The following is a 25,771-nucleotide window of genomic DNA, read 5'->3' as shown; positions in this document are numbered from 1 at the left end:
AAAATTCCTTCATTTTAACTCATTTACATTTTTCCCGTACAAGTCGTCCTTTGATTATCCACAATGATAAAGCCAAGGCCCTGCCAGATAGGATCAGAATCTAGATAAGGTCAATTAATACTCTACAGATGCATAGTCGTACCCAGTGCAGGATTTAATTCAAAATTCACTAACTGGCAACTAACATGCTACATATTTATTTCTTGTTTGAATGAGAAAACACATTTATCTCTTAAAATAAGGCCATGGTATGTGTCATAAGAGTGAAACGTGTCCTACACAGTATATCAAAACTGTAAGAACATATCGTTTATAACAAAATTTTGGAAAAACAGTGATGAAACATTTTCTCAGAACTTTCGTTCCCTGATTGCCAAGGCTCAGTTATTAAAATGATAAGAAAAATTATAATAATATTTCATAACATTATGATATTGGCTTTACAGTAATTGGAATCATAAAGTTTGAAATAGTCCTATTTGATTATTTTTACCCCTCGACACCGAAAAAATATAAATAAATAAATATGAAAGTATTACTGTAGCTAAAACACATCCACTGATATCAACGGATGGGCGGGGCCTGTATGACATGACCACTTGAGTGGCAGCAACATGAACCACCTGCAACATAGGTCTACAGTGAATAGAGACAGCGAAATCAACTTGAAAATTTGTATTTTATATTTATTACTATAGGATTATTTGGATTGTCATAAAAAATAATGTTGTTTGTGTTATATTTGTTAGCCGCTTCAGAAATAATGGTTTATTTGCACATATTCACATATGCAGTTAAACTTTTGTTAATGTCAAGATTTTGTTCTTAGGCCTAGATGTGTTAGTTTTCTTTACTTGATAAAAATACATTACGACTAGCAATCACATTTCTGTATTAATAATTTCTGTCTAGAAAGCATATGAAGTTATCTATACATTCTTGCATTTCAAGTTAGCTTATGAATGGATCAGTTATACACCAAAAACAAACAGAACGACTCAAGAAAATAACTTACTTCGTTAGGTAATAAAAAAGTGTTACATGATCCTTTGTATTATTACTAATAAATGTTTAAAATCGTTTAGTAAATGAGATTACATTTGAGAAACCTTTGATTATTTTTGTTAGGCCTATAAATCATTGCTGCCTTAGTTACGCTGGGGCAAAGAGGTTTGGCTGCTGCCAAAGCCTGTGGAAGAGCTTACGTCATGACTTAGACTGCACAGAAAAGGATTTATTTTGGGTCATGGACGAGTAGGTCTTGTATTCTCTAGACCTTAGTCTTCCCTTCCTTCAAGTCAGTAACAAGCTCCAAAGTGCGCTCTCTCTCTCTCTCTCTCTCTCTCTCTCTCTCTCTCTCTCTCTCTCTCTCTCTCTCTCTCTCTCTCACACACACACACACACACACACACACAAATTTAATGCTATTACTGTAATGACAAGTTTTCTTATAATGGTGCATCATAACACCATTGCAAAAAATCTATGAACAAAATCATATTTTATGAATACAGTAGTCTGTGATGTGGCAACCTGATTTTGATGGCAGTCAACAAATTTGCAAAACAGCAAATAAAAGTGAACATTTAGGGATATCCAGGTGACAGCATATAGTGTTGGTTGAAAACAAGTCGAGAACTGCAGTAGGAAAGTGCAGAATTTTAGGTTAGATTCCACTAAGGGATTGTTTTCCACCAGCTTCTTCGTCCCCAGTGCTATCCCTAAGTTAAAGGATTGGTGCCTTGATGCATCTTCTCCAACTAATTCTATTGAAGGCATCCTCCTCCACTAAACCGTCTTTTACAGATCCTCCTTCACTTTATCGTGCCATCTATGTAATCCTCTGCCTCCCTCTCAGCCTTCTACCTCTTACCATGTTCCTCTTCACTCCTTCCTCACACACCCTTAATACATTCCTATACAACCACAGTCTCAACTCTGAGTGTACCAGTAATCTCTACTGCCTCTGCACTTCATCATCTAAGAAGAACTTATGTCTTCGTACATAATTTCATAATCTGTTTTTTATTTTAAGTACTGAAATAAGGATTTGTAGAAAAGTATTGATTGTACTTCATACATTTATACAGAATTAAGTTTAGTATTAACTAACTGAAAAGGAATCAGCCTTTGAAAAAATGACAGTCAAAAAGATTTTTAAAACACAAGTAATTGATATGTTTTAGAATTAACAAGATTACTGCCAATTACTGGCCAGTTCTACTGACTACATTTTTGCAAAATCATGGAAAATTGTTGTAATGCTATTTATTGTTTTATAGATCCCATGCTTGTAAATCCCGATGAAATCCTCTCGCAGTCAATCCCTGAAGATGGGCCACTTGTTTGCACATCACTGAATATCAGTCAGCCATACTCATCTGTTAACATAGAGCTTGTTCTTGAGACAAGTGAAGCTAAAGTTTCAGTCTTTATCAGGTAAGAATAAATTTTGTACAATTTATGGTAGAAGTAAATGTCAGCTTATCTGATAAGTTCAGTTAGCATCCTTCCATTTAAGATAAGCAGAATTCAGTTTAGTTCAGCGTAAATAACAATTAAGGAGTGCATAGAAGAAGCCTTAAACTTTAAATTCATGTAAATCATTTTAATAACCTTCATGCATCCCTGCTGCTTTTTTATGACAGTTGTTTTGTAAATGTGAGGCATATGCAGAGTAGCTTTTTTCATCTATAAATTACAATCTCATTCGAAATGTTCATGCTCATCCTGCAGAAATACCGCTCGAGTTATTGTCATCTCAGTGAAGTAAACATGAAGTGTGTCATTATGTCATTATGGGTACTTTTAAATGTTTCCTGTAATGTGCGGCATTCAAAGGTGACGGTAGTTAAGGAAGGGCAGAAGTTGTCGTTCCACTTCAACATTAAATAACTGATTATCACTGAGTAGTCCTAAGAAACCTACCCCTCGAATTCAGAAAAGATGCACTGTATATGCCTTATAACATTTCGGGTCAAGTACTCAAATTCTACTTAATATCCTTTCCCAAAATGCTACTAGGGGTGATGAAAGTGATGTGCTGTTTTTCATCTGACAAATTATAAGTATAGTTGTATTTTTATCATAGTATCTCTTAGCTCCCTCTGGATTTAGATACACATTCTAAAACCCCCAAAAATATGATGCAATAAAAATGAACCTTGCCAAATGTTAGAAACAGCAATTAAAAATTGTCATGTAGGTGGTTCTACAACCCAGTGAACCACTTCAGACATATGCTGTCGAAACACCTTTACCTATAAGGTAAAGGTGTCCATTAAGGACATCTAGCCCATTCTTTTATTTTTTGGCATGTGTTTGAGGTCGATTTCTAATAGCCAGTCTTTTCATTTTGATTTGACTGTCAGTTCTATATTTTTTTTCTTACACTGTTTTGCCAATTTGTAGAAAGAAGTAATTTACATAGAAAGTGTTTGGATATGAGACAGTTTTCAGTATTCTTTAATTAATGCTTTGGTCATATTCTGAAATGGCTGTAACTTTTACAGCGTAAATGTTGGTATACAGTATAGAAATTTTCATGTGGTCAAATATCTCAATTAGTAGAAATTTATATAAATTTGAAAATATTGAGCTGAATTTTTTCTAATTTGTATGCAGCTTACTGTAGGATGAATAAAGATAATGGAGAAAAATCAACTCTTTTTGGTTGTATCATGTGACTTGGTCACATTGGGACCTGAGGAATTACGGAATAGTGAAAGTTTTGAGTTACAGGTTTACCTCTGAACAGTAACTAGCAACCTCATCATCCCTTGAAAATATTACGTAACATAACATATCTAATCCTATAATGTTCGACCTTGTGTCGTAGCTCACGACATCCATCCCCCGCCCCCAGCAGTCATTATTTTATAAAGTACATATTCAGTGTGAGTCCTGATTTTGTTGGCAGTCAACAGGTATGCTATGCTTTGCATCAAAATATTTGTTTACATTGCACACTTCAAAACAGATATTATCATTAGATTTTAATATATTATATATGAAATATTTTTATTGGCCGTTACATGGCAAGTATTTAAATGGACCTCAAAGTTAGTAGCAGTAGAATGATCAAGGAAAAATAAGTGCTGTAGTATATCAAGAAGTACAAACTGCATAAAAAAAAATCAGCTACCATACTCTCACCAAATCCATAGTTAACATAATATAAGCTTTCAACATAAAATACCATGACAGATTATAAGACATATGCACTTTTCAAATTATTAACAAAATATTTTTAAATGCATATGGTGACGCTGCATTTTAATGGGCCTGCTCTGTCCAGTAACCATAGTTGGCAGTTCTAAACATCTTCCTCCAGAGAGCTTCATTATTCCAGTCTTGAAGTCAATGTTGTCATGGGCGACAGGTGTTCATCATAGGTAACAGGCTTAACAGACACAGGAAGTCTGAATCATTGTCATCTTTAGAATGCAGTAGTTCTATAAACTTTTCCAGCCCATGTAGGAAATGCACATCCATTTCATCTGCAGTGTTGTTGCAACATTTTTAAGTTTTCTGTAAAAGAAAACTATTGTGCCAGCTTTGTCTGTCCATCCACACTTTATTCTGTCTGCACTTTTTTCTGTCCGCACTTTTTCTGTCTGCCCTCAGATCTTAAAAACTAATGAGGCTAGAGGGCTGCAAATTGTTATGTTGATTATCCATCCTCCAATCATCAAACATACCAACCCTCTAGCCTCAGTAGTTTTTTATTTTATTTAAGGTCAAAGTTAACCATAATCGTGCTTCTGGCAACGATATAGGATAGACCACCACCAGCCCGTAGTAAAAGTTTCATGGGCCACGGCTCATAAAGCATTATACTGAGACCACCGAAAGATAGATCTATTTTCAGTGGCCTTGATTATATGCTGTAGTGGCTGTACAGAAAACTCGTTTGTGCCGAAGATACTTTGGCGCAATTTTTACTTGGTTTTTGGTGACTAGGATTTTTGAATTAGTAAGAGTAAGCATGACAGTACTGAGAACCTCACAAGTGTCGACAATATTCATGGTTCCTTCAAAAGATGCATTGTCTATTGCTTTCTGAACAGTAGAAAGTGTAGAATTATGAGGAATTTTTCATTTCAGCACTAACTTCGTTCCACATTGCAGCTATCACATCATGTTCCCGGTGGGTACGATCACTTGGATCATACAAAGAAGGCCCCTCTCAAACCAAACATATCAAGAGCTCAATCTACGTTGTGCCCTCATTGGTGCTGAATCACTATGACTGATGAAAATGCAGACTTAGAGTGGGCCTTCAAACTGAGCTTGTCATAAAGAATGCATAATGGGATTTTGCAAGAACTTTGGTTCTCATGAAGCGAGATAACTCTAATCAAGGTTGTTTTCTTATGAAGTTTGGAAGGTTCTTGTGTCTCTGAAAAAGCGCTGCTTCTCGAAAGATATTCCATGAAAGTGCTTCTAAAAACAGCTCTCTTGATCTCCCTATCTTCTGGCTTATATATAAATACCCTTCCATCAGTTATCATTCATTTCTTCTTAGCAATAGATGGCAGGGTCAGCAAATTTCAAACACATTTGATATCCTTCTCTCTTGGTAAGAATGAGAATCCATTTCAGTATCTTGCAATGAAGTATGTATGATAAAGTTTCTTTAGAACTTCTCTGAGATTTGTTTAGTATAGTCTGCTTTGTATCTAGTTAAGGTAATCAGGTAATAGGAGGAAATGAGAAATTCCTCTTCAAGGAATTTCTCATTTGACAAGTTTACTCATTTTTTTCAGACAGTTTCTTATCCAAGGGAGGCTCTTGATTTCCGAAAGGCTGTTAAGAGCATATACCTTTCTGTAAGCATTGAAAATTTCCTATGCAATTTCTAAAGTCAGTGAGGCTTTGGGCCATCTGATGTTTTACCTCACCATTATTGAACTGTGATATGCTGGGGACATTTCTATGTTCCTCTTCCCTTCTCCAGTCTTTCTCTTGTTGCCAATTACTGTCTTACCCAATGTAGAAACTGAGTATACTTTACAGATACTTATACCAGTATTTCTTTATTTATCACAGTATAAGTGAATAGTTCAAAATGAATATTAATTCAATGATTTGGTTTAAGTATGCATCTATTTTCTTCAGATACTACAGATACTGTATTAGTTCTCAGTTCATACCTTAAAACATATTGACAGTATGACAAAATCTTGCTTTTGAGGAAAATAGTATTTCTGGAACCTTAACCTGGGACCAATTTATTCTCTCCTTGGAAGGAACAGTTTTTCCTGCAATAGACTAATCACGATATTTTGTGGTTTCATATGGGATGTAAATATCATATCACCTAGAATGAGATGCCTTTTTACTTGAAAGAAAAGGAGGTTGGTACAGTTAATGAGTGAGTTTTCCACTGGTTTCAGTGTAGGTAGTGCAAATAATTTTTGTAGTTTCCCTATCTGACAGTTCTTGCTGCCATTTTGGTTTATGGTGAAGTTTTGGATAGGTTGGTCTCTTGAAAGTGTATTTTTATCAAAGTTTTGTCACTGGAGGTATATTGTAAATGTTCAAGACACTAAAAGTCTTACTTTCATTAGTTTGAGGTCATAAACAAGAAATCCTTTACCATGGGTCCCATTATGATAATACTATACCATATATTTTATTTTACAGGAAGTATTTCAAAGCAACTTTAGTGTTTTATGATATGCTGATTGATCCGAAGACTGAAGCACAAGTGGCGAACGTTTCTCAGCCTTTATTAGATGTAATGGATCCCCTCACTAACTTGACTGTCAGCAGAGTGTAAGTGGAAATTTCCTCATGATTATATTTTCATACTAACCTTGATGTGATGTGTCTCCCTACACCATACTATATTTTCTTTTTGTATACTGAAAAAATTAATGCTAATAAGACAAAATATTACTTTCCATGTACACTATAGGCCTGCATTAATCTTTTATTGGCACGTACCTTTACTGTACTTGACTCTTCTGACTGGTTCTTATTATATATTTAAATTTTTCTCAGTAATCCAAATATTAGTAAACCATTTTGGTACATTGTTTGCTTTCCAATGTCATTTTAGATTAATTTGAGCAGAATAATTGCCCTCTACCCATAGTTCATTTTTATATTACTTTCTGCAGATTATATGTACAAAATTTATGTAGAAATACCATTCATTTATACTATCCTGCACATTTTTCTGAGAAACCTCTATCCTACAGAGTAGAACGTTATATGCCTTTTGCTGATTAACATGGCATTGGACTAATGCTGAGGTGCTATACTTAGAAATTTCTCCTTGAGCCACATTCTGAAATGCAGTTACTCCAACCATTGTTTCATTCCTTGCAATCTTGACGATTGTTCAAAAATGGTGTCTCAATTTTAGCAATTATGAGAAACTATCAAGGTATAAATTGTGATGTAACAAACCCTTCAGTAATTGAGACTTCCTTGCTTTTTTGCATATATATATATATATATATATATATATATATATATATATATATATATATATATATATATATATATATATATATATATATATATGTATGTATGTATGTATGTATGTATGTATGTATGTATGTATGTATGTATATATATATATATATATATATATATATATATATATATATATATATATATATATATATATATATATATATATATATATATATACTATATATATACACAGGTTGACCATCACTAATCCGGCAATCAGTAGTCCGGAACAATCAGTAATCCGGCACAAATTTCGGCTAGAATAATTTCTAATGTTTCCGCACTAATTTTCAAATTTCCCCCGTCGCTGCGCTAACTCGCTCACCGGCCGCTTCGATTTGGTGGCGCAGTGTGCTGCATCAACAAACTGGTAGCCTAGCGTACATTATGCTGAACTCTATTCACATATTAACAGTATTATACAAACATCAACATAACGAATGTGCATCTTTTTCATGGATCTTTTAAAAAGTTATGCTTTACTACATTGTTTCCAATTGTGTATATTCTCATATTGCTTTTGTTTTATAAATTGCAATCAATGTTTTGTTTTGGGATTCGATATCGCTGCACTTAACCAAGTTCAAAGCACTTTTCTTGCTTCTAGTTAGCGTAAATGAATATGGATACTTTATTTATTTGGGACAAGGATATTTTTCGTTATACGAAGTGCTTTTAAGTCAAAATATAACTTAAATAGGCCTCGTTGTGAAATTAATTTAGCTATTTTTCCGTTAATATATGACGTTTGCTTCAATTAGAAACACCCCAAGTTTAATATCTCTTATTATAAGCATGGATGAGACACCAAAAATAAATAAAAAAGTTCATGAAATCTTGCTAACCATTACCGACAGACTCTTTAGCACCTGTTCCCATGATTACTTCTGAGCTGTCTGTGGGCCACACAGACGGTTAGTTTAGATCACTTCGGTTATGGCAATTCAGAAAAGTTTACTAAAGGGAACTCTTGCCACCAGGAAACTTAGAAGAGATTGTTAATGCAAAGAGGTGCTATGAAACTATGACTCACAGCAGTATTATAGCATATCTGTGTAATTAGCTTGCATGCAGTATTCTGGTGGCCTTAAAGTAGTATTATGTTAGACATGAAACTGTGTTTACACGCTTAATGGGATCTTAGCCTTATCTTAAGCCTCTGCTGCTTTTCTCATCATATTTTTACCAAATTAACTTAGTAATTTTAGTATGTACCCTTGTAAATGTAAAGTGCACTGTTACTGTATTTTCTTTAATATTCACAGGTACCATCAGTATGCAATGTTCTTAAATGACAGCTTCATTGGAAATGACACTGGAGTTTACTTTATATGTGTTGGTGAATTTGCAAATGGGACAGATGATGAGGTAAGCATTGAATCTTTTCTGCTGATTTATAATGCTATTTTAAAAGCACCATGGAGTGCTTTGGCCATGTAGGTTTTGTGAAAAATCTGGAATTTAAATTCCTTTGTCCTGATTTTTCAAAAATTCCTCCCAAATAGATTTCAAGGAAGCATTTCCTTTTTGTAAGTAGTTATGTAACTAAAGAATTATTTTATTCTGTTTTATGCTTATTAGTAAAATTAAACCATTTTGGAAATACTGTATACTGAAATGGGCAGAACAATTGAAACAATTAATAATTAAGTGCAAATAATGAAATTTATTTTTAATCCTTGTTCGCAACATACAGTAAGTAGAATATTTATTTTAAATATTTTGAGAAACCCTGTAAAAAAATATTTAATTGAGATTACAAGCAACGTATTAGCTTCCTTTTAAGCACTCCACGAGGTATTTAAAATTTTCAGAAATAAATTTATTTCTTACATGGCTTGGATCTCCCAGAGCAATGAGCAGCAGTTTTGCAGAGTTGGATTTTTTTTCCCCTCAGTGTGGCGCATAGTTTTAACAGATTTGGGTGCAAACTTTTTAAAGATAATCACCATGCACTATGGGAACCTTCTACCTAATTATTGGTTTTTGGTAGATCTTGCAAGATAGAGAAGAGACCTTTACCTCTTTTTCATGCCCCTTTACCTGTTGAACACTATTGAAAATACTGTCAAAAATAAGAACTGAGTTTCAAGGATATCGTATGGGGATACACTCAATATACGTAAGTAAAATAAATATTTTTTCGATCCTTAGTATGATAGCAAACAGACCATGAGTTGGGTTTTCCTTTTTACCCAGATTTCAGGTTTCTTCATAGGGAAGCTGATATTAAAAGTGAAACCTTTTTGGTTAGTGGAACCTTTGTGAGTGGAATTTTCTATGGCTGAAATTTTCTTGGAATATCCTGGTTGATTCATTTCTATGCCAAGCTTTGCATGTTGAAAACTAATGGGAGAATTAAGTTACTGAATTCAGCCAGTGATTTGCTTGGCACAGATGAAAATCAGGCTGACATTGTGTACCTGAGTTCTGGTGACAGAGAATATTTTGTAAACATTGGAATTTTATTGTATTGCACTAATTTTTCACAACTCTTGTAAGCTACTGTATATTGACATCAAAGGTATTATTATTAGTAGTAATATGTTTCCTAAGGGGTGCTCATTATTTTATTTCTTGTGTAAAAATAATTTCTTGTATATCATTGTTTACACTGAGGTAAGGAGGCATTGGTGAAGAAATTCACAGTAGTATCAGTGTAAATATATTATTTTAAAAATATATATATAAAAACGAGAGCTTTCGAGAACCTGCCTGATTCTCCTTAATCAGATTGAGAAGGAGAATTTGGCAAGGTCTCCAAAGCTCTCACTTTGTATATTTTTTAAATATATATTTACAAATACTGCAATGGATTTCTTCACCATTATGGGAATTGTTAATACAATTTTGAAGTATGATAAGTGATATACCTTCATATGTAATTAATGATCTGTCCACTGCTGCTTTTTTTTAGAAAAGAACTTTTCCTCTTCAGATATTTTGGGAAGAACCAGATATGTACAATCTTACTGAATCAAATATGACAAGGCATTGGACTACCAATTTTACAATCAGAGCTTACACTTCATCATGCCTTTTTTATAATGCAGAAACAGACTCATGGGATCATGATGGTTGTAAGGTAAGATATTTTACACAAAATGCACTATTCATATGTGTATGTTTGCATAAATTTTTAATCTATGCTTACCATTGCTTTACTTTTGATCTTACATTTCCATATTTTACCTGCATACAATATATATATACAGGCAGTCCCTGGTCATCGGCGGGGTTTCCGTTCCAACAGCTTGATGATAAGCAAAAATCGCTGATAATCAAAAGTCAGTGATTTTCAGTTATTGGTGCCTCTGTTGGGTCTATATTGGCACCAAATACATGATTATTGGTGCTGATAAGCAGAATTAGTGCTGAAAATTGCAGATTTTCATCGCTAGACAAGCCCAAAAAAACTGGATCACCAGTAACTGGGACTGCCTGTATATATATATATATATATATATATATATATATATATATATATATATATATATATATATATATATATATATATATATATATATATATATATATATATATATATAATTATATATATATATATATAATGTATAGTACTGTATATATACTGTATATACAGTCAGCCCCCTGATTTGCAGGCTCATGATTCGCTGACTCAGTGATTCTCAGAATTTTCTGTGGAACCTATATAAATTATTCGCAGGAAAACTATTTGCAGAGGTTTTGCAGTTATATACGTACAGGTACTAATTTTCAACAGTATTAATAATATGAATAGTACTGTAATAACAGTAAATAATAATGTACACTAATAATAATAATATAGTAATAGTAGTAAAATTAAGTAATTATACATTAATATTTAATAAAGAGATTAAATAATAATAATAATAATAATAATAATAATAATAATAAAATGCTGTACTACGTATAGTACACAACACACACACAATAGAGACATGTATCCTATTAGAAACTGGGCAATGATGCTGGGTCATTTGGCCATACATATCAGTATTATGTACATACGTGTACATATGTGTACATATGTACATGGTATTGTGCATAACAACATTGATATTCTGTGCATACTATACATTTTATAGATGTTTTGTTTCACTGTGAGATGATTTTTAAATACATATTATATAAAGTGTTTTAGGATGATATGTAGTACATAGAGCATATCTAAAATACACGACTAGCAGGGTAAGTTTACATTTGTGGATTATTTTCATGTTACATATTACTACACACTAAGTATATTTTTGTGACTACTGTAAATACTTTTTTATGATGAAAAAAGATTTACAAAATTTCAAATATTTCAGTACTGTAAACAAGTGAAATTTCAACAACATGTACTAGTTTTGTTTTCTTAAAGAGTTTCACCCAAGCCAATAACAAATCCCAGAGTTTGGGCAAAGAAAATGCATGCTGGGTATGTACCCAGACGAAATGGTACTCGACACAGTATTGGCTGTCATCTGTAAAGCCATTAATTTTCCTTGGCGCTCATTGGCTGTATACTTGGCGCCGATTGGCTGGAATCTCAAGACTTTGTCTGCAAGATTGGCGATTCTGGGAAGGCATCACTATGCATCTCTTCCGAGTTCCTCTTGTAGTGAATCTGTGTGTGTCCGCACATCTTTGTTTCTCGTGTTAAAATCTTTGTGTATATTGTGTAATCTTGCCCTTAAAATGCCTCCTAAGTGCCCTGCTCCTTCTAAGGCTTCTGGCAAAGAGCCTAAATGTAAGAAGGTGGTAATGAAACTTGATGAGAAGGCAAAACTTTCGATATGTTGAAGGAAGGCATAAATTTTGCATTGTTGGCCCACCATTTCCACGTGAACGAAAGTATGGTGTGGTACATCAAGAAAAAGAGGCTGAGATACGAAAGGCTGTAAGTATGAGCTGCTTTGGTAGTACAAAAACAGTTTCGACAGTGCAGGATAAGACAATTACGAGATGGAATTTGCACTGGCGTTTTGGATAAAGGATTGCGGAAAGAAAAATGTACCACTGGACTCTAACCTTATTTGCGAAAAAGTGCGACAACTCTATGACCAGTATTCGACTGATACAGAAGGCAGCGATGTAGTAGTACAGGTTGTAAGTATGAAGGGGAATTAGAATTTTTGGTGTTTGACAAACCCATGGAAGAAGAAGAAGGGTGGAGGAGGAAGAGGCACAAGCAGGACCTCGTCAGCTTCTCAAGGTTTTCTGGCCAGCAAGAAGTGGTTTCACAGATTAAAGAAGTGGTTCCAACTGAAGAAAGTTTCTCTGCATGTATAGGCAGCATCTGCAGATATGGAAGCTGCCAAAAATATCTGGAGATCTTCAAGAAATTTATAAAGGAGAAGGGTTACCATCCTTGGGTCTGCACGTAAGGAGGAATGCCGTGCACTATATGGGATAGTAAACAGATGTGTAACCCCAAAAGCCCCTTACCACAAAGTAAGCCTCAGAATATATAATCAGCCGAACCTTGTAGCAGCCCTAATAATGAAGAACAACACTGCTCCAGGGGGACTGAAGGAGATGTGCACGATTGTAGTTTATAAATTCATTTGTCCAGAGGAGATGTGTAAATTTCACAACCAAAACTACATTGGGCACACTACAACGACCCTTCGGAGATGCATGCTGGCTCATAGAAATCGAGGGGGCCATACATCAACATTGTATAGATGTTCACAACAGGAAGCCATCTCTACAAGAGCTGATAGAAGGCACCCAGGTCATACACAGAGGATAACTATGGTTGCCTCTTAATAGCCGAAGCCATAAGCATCGCTATCCAGAAATCGATCCTGAATATTCAGTGAGCGAATAGGGACCAGACAGCTCACCCCCAACCACAGGACACACCGCGCCCCTTAGGGGACACAAGAGCGCCCAGCAAAGACCAAGTAACATGCTTGCTCAAGTCACAGAGGCCCCCCAACACAAACCTCCAGCCGTTAATCAACGCAGAACCTTTGGATGTACACACACGCAGATTTAATATTTTACACATTTATGTACAAACAGACATTTGTTTATTTGTATTGTTTACACATGCTATGAATTTTATTTATTTCTGTACCTTATTTTCTGTACAGTATTTGCACACTAACATTTAGGACTTACTAAATTTTAAAAACAAATTTTAGGAAACATTAGCACATGGTATTATATTTTGAATATTTATTTAACCACATGTTTAAACTTTCACTTATGTAGTCATACATGTTCTCTGTACCCAAAACAGTGCCCTGAAATGGTTAAGCTGTTAATCCCTTAACCAACCAATACCCAGAACTCAAGGTCATTCTCCCCACACAATGCTATAAAAGGTCGAAAGGCTGCATTGTAAGTCAGTAGTCACTTGATAATGCCATAAAGGCGAAACAGCTGTTGCAACAAAAATCAATAAATGGAAGAAGGAAGTCTGCATATTTTTCACCAGAAATTGACGAACGAGAATCAGAAAAAACTCAGACACCATGAAGATACCTGCAAGAAACTAATTGATGCTACTAAGGCAATTGCTTTCAATGAAAAATATATATATATATATATATATATATATATATATATATATATATATATATATATATATATATATATATATACAGTATATATATATATATATTGTATGTATATATATAATATATGTGTATGCATATATATATATATATATATATATATATATATATATATAATATATATATACATATATATAAAATACATACACAAAATTGCATCATTGCCTCCAGTGTTATGCTATGCACAGGGCCACTTGTGAATTTCCATCACTAATGTCTTTCCTGTGCTTTCACTTCCACTAAAAAACAAGCCAAAAACTGGTACTACCAACATTCTTTAACTGCCAAATAAAAAATGGACCCCTTTTCTAGAAAATCTCAGAAGAGCTGCTGCATATGCCGCCAAGTAATGTTCATTTGGATAGTATCAGCCCTCTTGCACATCCTGGGCCATCTTTTCTGAACTCGCTTGCTTCCATTTATTAAGGCCATTCCACCACATCTTCCACTCCATCTGGTGGGTGGGAAACAGGGATGCCAGAATTGTAGAGAACCTTCCCTCCCATAATCTGAATATTCAGGCTTTCTGACGGGTGGACTTACAGATAAGACTGCCAGTCACCTGTACATACCATTCAGATTGAAACCCTTCAATCTGAAATTTTACCAGGCCAAGTTAGTAGCGTTTTTGCCTGGTGATATGGAATTCTCTCAGCTCTTGCCATGCTTTATTTTTTAGTAATTTTTCATTAATCTACAAAAGCAATGCATTTGTACCAGTATAAGATTTTTTTGCCATTTGACCCTCCCTGCATAGTAACTGACAATGGGAGAGGGTTCTTTCATCTATTTTCCTAAATGGGACCTTCACAAAACTTGCCAAGGTGTATAAGAAGGACCTGGCTATGTAATGCATCCCTTTTTGCATTTTTGTTCACTATTGTTTGAATAAACTCAGATGTATTACCATCTCAGATCATACAATTCATAAATGTTTGTTTAGCAACTTTGCACTATCACTTATTGCTAAGGTCCAACTTTCAGACCATCCAAACGTTCCTTAGAATCATTTACCACCATCTCCCTTCCCAGCTCAGTAAATTGTAGTATGTGTATTCATACAGTCACTTTTGTTTTATAATAATAAATACCACATTTAGTATGATTGTTGTAGCTACATTAATAATAATATAATGTTCACCTTGATTTATGGTTGTTTGGTCTAAGGACCTTGCACTGGAAACTGTCTGGTTTTACAGTACAGAATGTTCAAATTTATTGGCATATTCATGAGATGGATGATATTAAGTTTAATACTCGGTCTAATAAATATAATCTGCTAAGAAAAAAATGCCTGTTTACTGTAGTAGATAGTTAGTCCATTGTGACTATATAAGCATCTTTTAGGAGATTTTTTTTGTTGGCACATTTCTCACTGCTGAAAGAAATGTATGTTACATGGCCTATAGATAGCCACCTCATTATAACAAAGGGCCAGACTTTAGTAAGGCAACATTTTTTTTTAACTAAGAGTAATAATTTTTTAAGGACATTTCTCTTATTTGTTGGTGTGCAACAAGTATATCAGATGAATTTGTTGTGGTAACTTATACATCATTAATTATAATATTTTCACTTGCCATCGTTTTAAAAGAGACATGCTGAGATTTGGAATGTTATGGAGTACTTTAAGATAAATTAATAGTCAATAAATTACTTTTTGTAGGTACAATATGCTAACTACTCACACACCATCTGTTCCTGTGACCATTTGACCTCTTTTGGATCAGGGTTCTTCCCACAGCCAAATAAGATTGACTTCAACAAACTTCTCAAAATGAGTAAGTGCATCAACAATACAGAATGTAGAAGTTTTGAAGACATGTAATACACATTTTGCTGATAAAAGAGATTCTCAATATATGGAACCTGATAATTCAATAGGTTTAGACTGGATATGTTTTTCATGAGCTAAAATAAGGGTAACTGTAATAGCAGGGCATCTGATTTCTCTCAAGAAGCCAGCTGTTTTGGCTTATGTACTGATATAATTTATTTCAGAAAATATATAATGATACAGAATCACTGTTTTTTGTGAGGTAATTTCATCTTGAGTTCAGTTCCCTTTTTATATCTAGACAAGAATTGGATTAAACATTTAATTGGATCCTAATCATTTTTGCTTCAGATGCTGCAGACAATCCAACAATTATCATTACCATGATTGCTACTGTTTGTATTTACATAATGGTTCTTATCTGGGGAAGGTTTAAGGACAAAGAAGATCTTACGAAGTTAGGTGCAACACCTTTGCCAGATAATGATCCTAGAGATAAGGTAAGGCTTTGCATGTTAAAGTCTGTGATATTTACACGTGTCAAGTGGCGAGACTGAGATTTTCCTCAAGAAGGTGAATGAAACTAAGTAATACCATACAGCATAAGAGCAGAAGTTCAATTGAAACAGTCCAAAGTTGAAACATCTCTGCCAAGGATAATTGACACCTGACTTCAGCATGTCACTAGGGTCTCACTCACCCTAGATTTAATGCAAATGAAACTACTTGGGCTATACTTGCTTTACTAATGCAAGAAATAATGGATGTATAGAAGGAAGCAAAAGGAAGGTTTGAAGTTTTAAATATTGCAATAAAAGGAGAACGAGTAAAATGCCTAAATTAGTAGTCTCAGTCAGTAACTACAGTTATAATGTAGTACTGAATTTGCTTATCCAGGAAGAAGATTAAGTACTTATTTTTAGTTTAGTCGCAATTTATAAGATTGCATCCAAATTGGCCTTGTCTAAAAAGGGCAAAACCTCAATATGACATCATCCCTATACTCGTGGTGATATGGTATTCAGAAGTGACCATACATATATATATACTTTTTATATCTTAAGTACTGTATATGACCAGTAATACACAAACATCAGACTATGATTTGCAAAATAGTAAACAAACCATGATGAATTCTATTGATTTAATGTATCTACCTTAACTGCAATACTGCCTTTATTGCATACTCTCTTACAAATATCTGATATTCCAAATGTGGCTAAAGAAAACTGTATGAAATAAGAAAAAAAAGCCATAATGTACTGTAGTCATTTCGGGGCATTGTCACATCAAAAGTGATCATTTGAAAACCAAAATCATCTAATTTATCTTATAATCTTACAGTTTTTTCTCTTGTACAAAAATGAAGCCTCATAATTTTAATTATTGTATGTATCGAATACTAATACAGAAAAAGGAAAATGATGGAAAATGTAATTTTTGGCAGTACAGTATTAGTAACAAAAAATTGTGAATGTAACATAGTATTGTAAATCAGTAGAAAAAATCATTTCCTTTGGACTTGAAGTCAACTCAAGTGAATGTAATCTAAGATGTAAACATTAGTATCAGTACTTGACTTTTCAGAGCACACAGGCTGTCTTCAAATTATTCTATTTTTCATAAAAAGTAATTTTTTAAAGACATTCTTCAATAATGACAGATACACAGATAGGCTGCTTTACAGAGAAGTAAGGAACCCTCTTACTAAAATTATCATCAATGGTAATAGGTAAAAGAAACAAAAGATCTTGTAAAGATTCCAAATGTATCAAATAAAATCAACAATTTAAGTAAAAAAGAAATAAAACTGATGACTAACATCCATTAAAGAAGTAGAGATACGAATGGTGTCTTTTAATAATTTCAGAATTGGCATTTTATTCAAGTTTGAAGAGTCATTAACTAGCAAACTGTTTCATAGTTGCATACAAGTTTATGTGTCCGAGGTGTAGTTCAGAATATGTGGGTAATTCAGTGAAACTTTTGTCTACCAGAGCTTTTGAACAAAGAGGCTTAAGTTCAAAGATCATTTGACCATGGGTCCACTTAAGTCTAGAGAACATTTTCAGGGATTTTGCAGTATTAATTTTCATCATTCTGGTTATATTATTTTCTGTCCAGGTTTGTTTGAAGTTGAGTAAAGATTTTTAGAGACTTTTCATGTGGAGAAACTGAAACCCATTTTGAATCTAAATGGTTTTGGGGATGCAGATTTATACAATATTCTTAAATTTACAGAACCTGAAGATGGTCATATGTCCAAAACATTGTATGATAGATATACTAAAGTAAGAATACAATGTTTGGGTTTGCTCTGGTACTGCAATTCCTCACCCATCTATAATTTTCTTTGTTTCAGTGTATTATGCAATGAATTTAATTCATAGATGCACACACACATATACCGAGTATCCAGATTAATAGAGCCAGGGCCCTGTTGGATAAGGGCTATATGTATGTATGTATGTATGTATGTATGTATGTATGTATATATATTATATATATATATATATATATATATATATATATATATATATATATATATATATATATATATATATATATATATATATATATATATATATATAATTGTGTGTGTGTAACTGATTAATTAGTCATCAGTTGCAGTTTACAGTATTTAAATAATAATTTTTTTAAAATAGGAAAAAAGTAGGCAGCATGACAAAAAGCAGGCATAGAAGATTCTGTATGGATTTCTATTAGACAAGTCTCATCTGAAGGGGCACAGTGGACACACCAGCCAAACCCATCAAGATGAGGTGTTAGGAACTCAGATGAGTTGTTGGGAGTTGTGCATACTTTTGCCCAAGATATATTTTCTTTTTCTTCTAATTTATTTTCTTAAATTTTCTGAGACATAACCCAAATTGTACTGACTGCTGATGAAAGGGATATAGGAAACTGTTCAGTCCAATATATTCTAATAAGGCATGTTTAAGAATTAGAGATTTCAGAATACATATTGTACAAGGTGAAGCATTTGTTAGTAAGATTCAAATTGTTGGTATCCGTGGTCCATCATTCAAGATTTTAAATTAATTTTCATAACTAATACTAATAAGGAACCTCACAACTGTAAATATTTATTGATAGATATACTGGATTAGGAAATTATATTATCATTACAGTACCTCTGATGATTTCGTATGTAATACTGTATGTGGGTTTACAAAGGTCATCATTCTCAACTCTCAAAGCAGCATTTTTCATCATTAAAGAAAATATACTTACGCTCAGTTCTGAGATGCAGTCTTAAGAAAGATGTTGCAACTATTGACCAACTATGTTGGGTTTGTTTATCAACCGTTATCTTTACTCTTTCCAGTACCTATATGAGATCATGGTGTTTACTGGAGGTAATGAAGAGGCTGCCACCAAGAGCAAAGTTCAGTTTTCCATCTCGGGAGATCAAGCAGAGTCACATACAAGAACCTTTGAGGACCCTTCACGTCAAATATTTAAAAGGAATGCCATAGATATCTTTGTGATGGCAGTTCCAAAAACTTTGGGAAATTTACAGTACCTTAGGGTATGGCATGACAACTCTGGCAAGGTAAAACTGAATTAATTCTTAAGATATCCTTTAACTTTCATATGTTTTATGGAAGTCTTACTGTGGGTAATCAGTAAGTGCAATGAGTTTTGATTAAGTTTGTGCATAAATATAAATTAGAATGATAGCCGAATCAGGTTCAAAGATGCTAATACACATGATAATAGGGGTAAAATATTTTATAAAAAAAAGAGTATCCAGTATTGCAGTAATGCTTGGTTCATAGTTCTTTACTAAAATAACTACATATAAATAAAAAAATTTTATATTCATGTTTTTAGGGTAAAATGGCATCTTGGTACTTGAGATACATGATAATCCGAGATGTGCAGACTGGTATGAAATATGAATTCATCTGCAACAAATGGTTTGCTGTGGAGCATGATGATTCAAAGGTAAATATAAAACAAGTGTTCTTTGAAGTATGGTAAAAACCCCTTGAGAATTACAGGAAGATAAATATTACTATTTTTCGGAGTTACAGATTTTGCTTCTCTTTATATGCTTTCTCTCCTGAAAGGGGATAGGTCCAGACGGTGTTAGCCTTCCTGTGTTCAGTAATTCTTTTGGGATTAGGTCACTAGCCCTATGCTCTTTTCGTCCTTGGCTTCAAACCAACAAGGTTAATTGACTTTAGTAACTCAATTCGTGGCTCTAGTCATGAGGTGCACAATGGAGTTTTAATAATATGTGTCCATCTCTCAGTCCCCACCAAGGATCTAACTTAGGTTTCCTCACTTTGTAAAGGAGCCCTTGAAAACAACCTTGATGGAAAGCAAATATATTTAAAATATTTCATTTTTATAAGACTTGGTATGAATTTTTACAGCTCTTGTTTTTTAACTCGACTCCTCAGGGCTTATATTCATTCATCAGACTGCTTTACATGTAATTTCCACTAAGAAATTTTGTTCCTGGTGAAATATTTCTCATGCTTTGTATATGTTGTGTCTGGTAATTTGCTTGATAATAAATGGAGAAAACCTTTATCTTGAAAAGTTTAATGAAAAATTTAAAAATTGCTAAAGGAACCCCAGTGATGATTCCACTAGCATTTGCGAGTGTAAATTTTATGCTTGAATGCTCTGTTATTCAGATTTAGACATCATAAGAAACCATGCTAGAAGAAGGTTATCTTGTAAGGTGTCAAAGAAACGAGCAGGTAAAAAAATTACAGATCAGCTTATATTGCGGCCGACTGACGCATGACGCGAGAGACAATGGAATTGACTGTGACCTGAGGTCGAAACAATAAACAATAATATGCAGTGAACGAGTACAAATTACAATACAAAACATACAGAGCTACAATATGGATACAGTCTTGATGCCTGTGAATGAAGAAACATGTGATACACAATGTGTGACATTTGTATAAATACGCATAAAGTAAAAATGATTAAACGCGTGACCTGGCACGTTTTAGGCGTGACTAATTGAGCTTGAAGAAAATGGGAAGTCACCAAAGAAAACAAGCTCAGCGGAGACTTAATTAATGGCGCTGCCGAAACACTATCCTGGCGCCGATGTGGTGACTTTACAATCTTATTGTAAAATATCAATAACAGCATACAGAGATGGTTTATGATAATTTTTGTGAAGACAAGAAATTGTTTATGAGACACTACACAGTCGTTACTCTGGTATAGACATTTTTCTCCAGGAATTGTTGTACTAGGGATATCTCTTTTCCATAATGGTTTACATTAGTAATGATGGGAAGGAAAATAATCAAAGTATGATGCACTTTCAGTACTGACATGAATAATTAATTGTAAAGTTCGACAAGTTGCATAAAAATATGCTGAAGTTAATATTCTTCCATCAGTTATGCAATGGAGACTGAGTTAATTACCAGCTAACATAACCAGCAATAATAACAAGTTTCCTTGATATCTGGTTTTTATCAGGTCAGTTACCATCCATTGTAATTTCTGGAGATACAAGCAGGGAAGTTTGTTCTGCAGAAATTCTTACACAACCTTTCTTATAACAGGTATCAACAAAATCATTGCCATGTGAACAGATCCCACTCCCACAATTTATAAGGCATTCTTTTTGGGAACAAATGTTGACCAAAATATTGTCTTTATGCAAGAGCTCATTGTCAGGCAAAACATGTCACCTCCAATGCAAAGTTCATCTGAGAAAGAAGTAACAAATTTTTATCTAACACTTCCTTTTATTCAAGATGGCATTTATTTTTTATTTATTGTATGTATCACTGCTGATCACTAAAAGACCCAGGTTGAATCTTTTTAAAGATTTACTGTCAAATCAAAATCTGTTGGCACCTTTATGGTCAGGTCAGAATAAAGACCATAGCATCAATGCAGGTTTTTCGTTTTGTTCATTACATATAAACTAATAATACTCTTAATTTATACAAAGCTTGCATGCTCGTTATATAGCATAAGAATTATTAATGAAATCTTACCGTATGTAATTCAAGAATACATGTTTCAGACATAGATGGAATAAAAGCTGAACACATATGGTCATCAGTTGCATAATAGAGACATTATATTTTCAGATTGACCGTCTCATAGCCATAGCTGGAGATGTACAAAAGAAGGAATTTAAACATCTTTTTAATACCACCTCTCATAAGAATCTTTATGATGGACACCTTTGGTTCTCTGTTTTTGTTCGTCCAGCTCGATCCAGGTAACTTACCTATCATTTTATAGGTTTTTGTCAAATTTAGGATAATCTACAGGAAACTGGAAATATGTTTTTTTCTTTAGCAGGTTATATTCAAGAAAAGTTTTGGTCATTATTATGACAGCATAGCCTTTTATTGCAGATTTTAATAATGAATTAGGTACTTTTACTTTTCTTTGTAATTTGTACAATCATATCGGAAAACAAACTTGCTGAGCCAGGTACTAAGGAATGGAACTCCCGCTATGAAAGAGGAAAACTGAGAGAGAGAGAGAGAGAGAGAGAGTAACACACATGAAGTGAATAGAATACATTCATAGCATATGATTGATGAATCGGTGGAATAAATGAAAGCACAAGAGTAAGGCACTGAAAGGTATCATCTGTAGAACTTGGTAGCATCAGCATTCATTGTCATATCTAGTGGACTGTTCCACAGTTTCACATTCAAGGTTATGAAAAACCTTGGACACGAGGCAATGTGACATTGTGGCAATCATCTTTGCAGAACGTATTATACATTTACAAACACAAGCACATCTAATGAGAATGAAAGCTTCTGTAAGACTTGCTATGTTGTATGGGCTAGAATTGGCAGCACTGAAAAAAGCAGATGAAAGTTATTTTCATATGCAGAAATGACGATGCTTAGATGAATTGAGTGATGAGAAGAGACAGGAGTAAAACTGAATACATCATGGGATCAGCAAAAGTCACTGAAGAGTCAAAGAAAGCCCAAGAGTCAAGACTGAGGGCATCTAATGGAGAGAGGAGATGAAGGCATGAAGAAGAGGGATGTTTAAGAGAAGATGGAGAGACTTCTTTCAGTAAGACAAGAGACACAAAGGAATAAACGAAAGGTGGACCAAAGATATAAGCAGCTTGAGGAGGCTCATTAAATACAGCAAAACAAACGAGGGAGAAGGCTAAGAAGATAGAAATTAATCCTTCACATTAGAAGCTTGTACAATGAATTAGTGAACACAGCATTATTACAAAAAAAAGGCAATATGTCTCAGACCATGAAAACAGAATGTTAAATTATATAGTTTCTGAATAACCCTCAGGCCCTCTGGCCATGTTACCCTTTAACTAACTTAAATGCTGGGAGTAATATGCCTTAGTCCAAGGTGTACTCATAATTATTGCAGCTTAGTGAATGAAAGAAAAAGCAGCTCAGATTATCTGAGCAAATACAAGAGCAGTTCAGATCCCACAAACAAATACAATAGAGGTTCAGAATCACTAAATAATGTAGTTTAATGGACTGTGTATAATAAAGGTTTATAGTCATTTTAGATGAATAAAAGGTAGGAACATAGGAACATGGTTAGAAATAGTTAGAATAAGAATACTTCTAGTCAAAGGATCTGGATTTTGTAAATACTTACATATGTATTAGGTTGTGTTACAATGTGGCATTGATGAGGGTAATGCCTGTAGCATCTATTAAATGCAATATTTTTTTTTTCAGATTTACTCGTGTTCAGAGGATAACTGCATGTATGGCCCTCCTGTATCTAAGTATGGTTACTAATGCCATGTTCTTTGGCGTTATCCCTGAGGAACCAGGAGCTGGTGGTCTTACTGTTGGACCTTTCTCTGTCAGTCCAGCAGCAGTAAGTGACAGAATTTTATTTTCATGGATATGTATGTGAAGGGCGTGAGAATTCAGTAGTCATCCTGACTTTGTTTTATGTGAAGAAAGCCATAACATACATTTTACGAGACCATAGTGAAGAGTTAGTGCATTTACTGTATACCAACTCCTTGTGTGTATTTACATTTTCAAATATCATTAATTAGTAGCTGTAACTGTTTGCGAAGACAGTTATTAGGAATTAAGGTTTTTACTTTTTGTTTTTCCATTCATGTCTCAGAATGGCAGGAAAGTTTTGAAATCCAAATGAGGTAAATCCAAATATCATACAAATAACGATTACTGATTTGTTAACATGACAGGTTGGGGAGCAATATGACCAGATGTACTGTCTCTCTCTATTTCTCTCTCTCCATCTTTGACCATAGGTCTACTACAGTTACTGAGCAGTTCCTTGTTAATAGTTTGTCAATTAGTGCCACTTTTCTGATTGTTTGTTTGTTTCAACAATGCTAAATGTTTGGAGGATGTTTGCATGTTACAGTGAGCACCCCTGTATTCGCGCAGGGGATGTGTCCCACTAAAAAACACTTAGAACTGATTTTGACAAACCAAGAAAAACCCTGTAAAAATGCTTAAAACCCCTCTAAAAACACTTAGAACTGCCCATTTTGAAATTAGCTTAAACCAAGAAAAACCCTGAAAAAATGCTTATACCTGAGTATTTTAATAGTTTTATCACAAAAAGTGCATTTATTCATGAAAAGTATATGAAAATACAGTAATTAGTGAATATTTTTTCTCAGTGAAAAATACCTGAGTATTTTAATAATCACAAAAGTGCATTTATTCATGAAAAGTTTTTCCGCAAATGATGGCTAGATATGTTCCACAGAGAAACCCGCGAATGCGAGTCCGCGAACCATGAGAATGCAAATAGGGGGGGTTTAATGTAATTGGGAAGCCGAGATAGCCTTTACTATGTTAAGACAAGTTAGATTTTGGCTGCTCATTGATGATGTCAGTCCTTTGTATAAGTTCCTTTTTATAAGTGGTTTGATTTCTATCCTTTGAGTGTGAGTGTGAGAGTGTTGGAGCATGGCACTTGGGTTTCTTTAGTATTGCAAATTCTTTGCATAGTCACGGTACTGTGACTACCAGTAGATGAGTTTGGGAGATCACAATTTCTGCTGAACATCTATGTATAGTACAGTGACACCACAACTTAACAGTTTGGGGGTCTGCCCTCCCAATAAGTAACAGAATCTGTCAAGGAATGAAGATTTTCATATAGCCTACATGAATTCCTTATAAGGTAAAACCAGTTAACCAGTTAGATAACAGGCAAATATAGTTGGAAATGGATAGTTGTGAATGATGGTAAATCAGCAATGATCCTGTGGTAGCGGATACTTAAATGCTCTCTCTCTCTCTCTCTCTCTCTCTCTCTCTCTCTCTCTCTCTCTCTCTCTCTCTCTCTCTCTCTCTCTCTCTCTCTCTCTCTCTCTCTCTCTCTCAAACCAGATTTTTGTAATTAGTTTTGAATTAAGATCTATTTGTGATTTTTTTCCATTTGATCACCTTTGATTTATTTCATTGAGAAATAAAAAGCAAAAATAGTGGTTTGTCAAGAATATGATGATATCATAAGCTGAAAGCTAGCCTACTATGAAACTTTGTAAAGACCCACATTTTTAACAAGACTAGAAAATTATAGTCTTTACTTAGAGAAGATGATAGTGTGGACCATGAAGAGAGTTATGTAAATGGCATTTTTTGTCCCAAAATGATAAAGTTAAATTCGCTGTGGCCAAGGCCTTTATTTAGTAAGTAAATTGCACACCCTAGTTATAGACTAATTTGCAAACAATGAACATAGGCTGGAGAAAGGAAATGAATGATGATCGAAAATTGCCACTTTAAAACGGGCTTCTTGTGATGAGACAGGTAATTTATATTGATTATGTTTTGTGTAACAAGAATATAATGCTAAGATACTGTATTTATACCTTTAAGTATTTATTAGTTTTGCTGTACCTGTATTTTGAAGTAAGGGGGTGCTACAAAATAGTTATCTGGAATTCCCTACAAGA

General features: G+C 34.0%; 1 protein-coding gene across 1 annotated transcript in view; it reads left to right on the top strand.

Annotated features, from left to right (window-relative positions):
* LOC136852501 (polycystin-1-like protein 2) overlaps positions 1-25,771 on the top strand; it is a 142,348-nt gene that overhangs the window by 63,857 nt on the left and 52,720 nt on the right. The window contains exons 16-25 of the mRNA XM_067127175.1: positions 2,283-2,439; positions 6,649-6,780; positions 8,754-8,856; positions 10,427-10,573; positions 15,727-15,841; positions 16,189-16,337; positions 19,187-19,414; positions 19,696-19,809; positions 21,948-22,081; positions 23,553-23,697. Coding sequence (XP_066983276.1) covers positions 2,283-2,439; positions 6,649-6,780; positions 8,754-8,856; positions 10,427-10,573; positions 15,727-15,841; positions 16,189-16,337; positions 19,187-19,414; positions 19,696-19,809; positions 21,948-22,081; positions 23,553-23,697 — 1,424 coding nt within the window. The remainder of the gene's footprint in view (positions 1-2,282; positions 2,440-6,648; positions 6,781-8,753; positions 8,857-10,426; positions 10,574-15,726; positions 15,842-16,188; positions 16,338-19,186; positions 19,415-19,695; positions 19,810-21,947; positions 22,082-23,552; positions 23,698-25,771) is intronic.

This window comes from Macrobrachium rosenbergii, chromosome 25 (assembly GCF_040412425.1).
Source record: "Macrobrachium rosenbergii isolate ZJJX-2024 chromosome 25, ASM4041242v1, whole genome shotgun sequence".
NCBI lineage: Eukaryota > Metazoa > Arthropoda > Malacostraca > Decapoda > Palaemonidae > Macrobrachium > Macrobrachium rosenbergii.
This window is presented reverse-complemented; position numbering and strand designations above follow the sequence as displayed.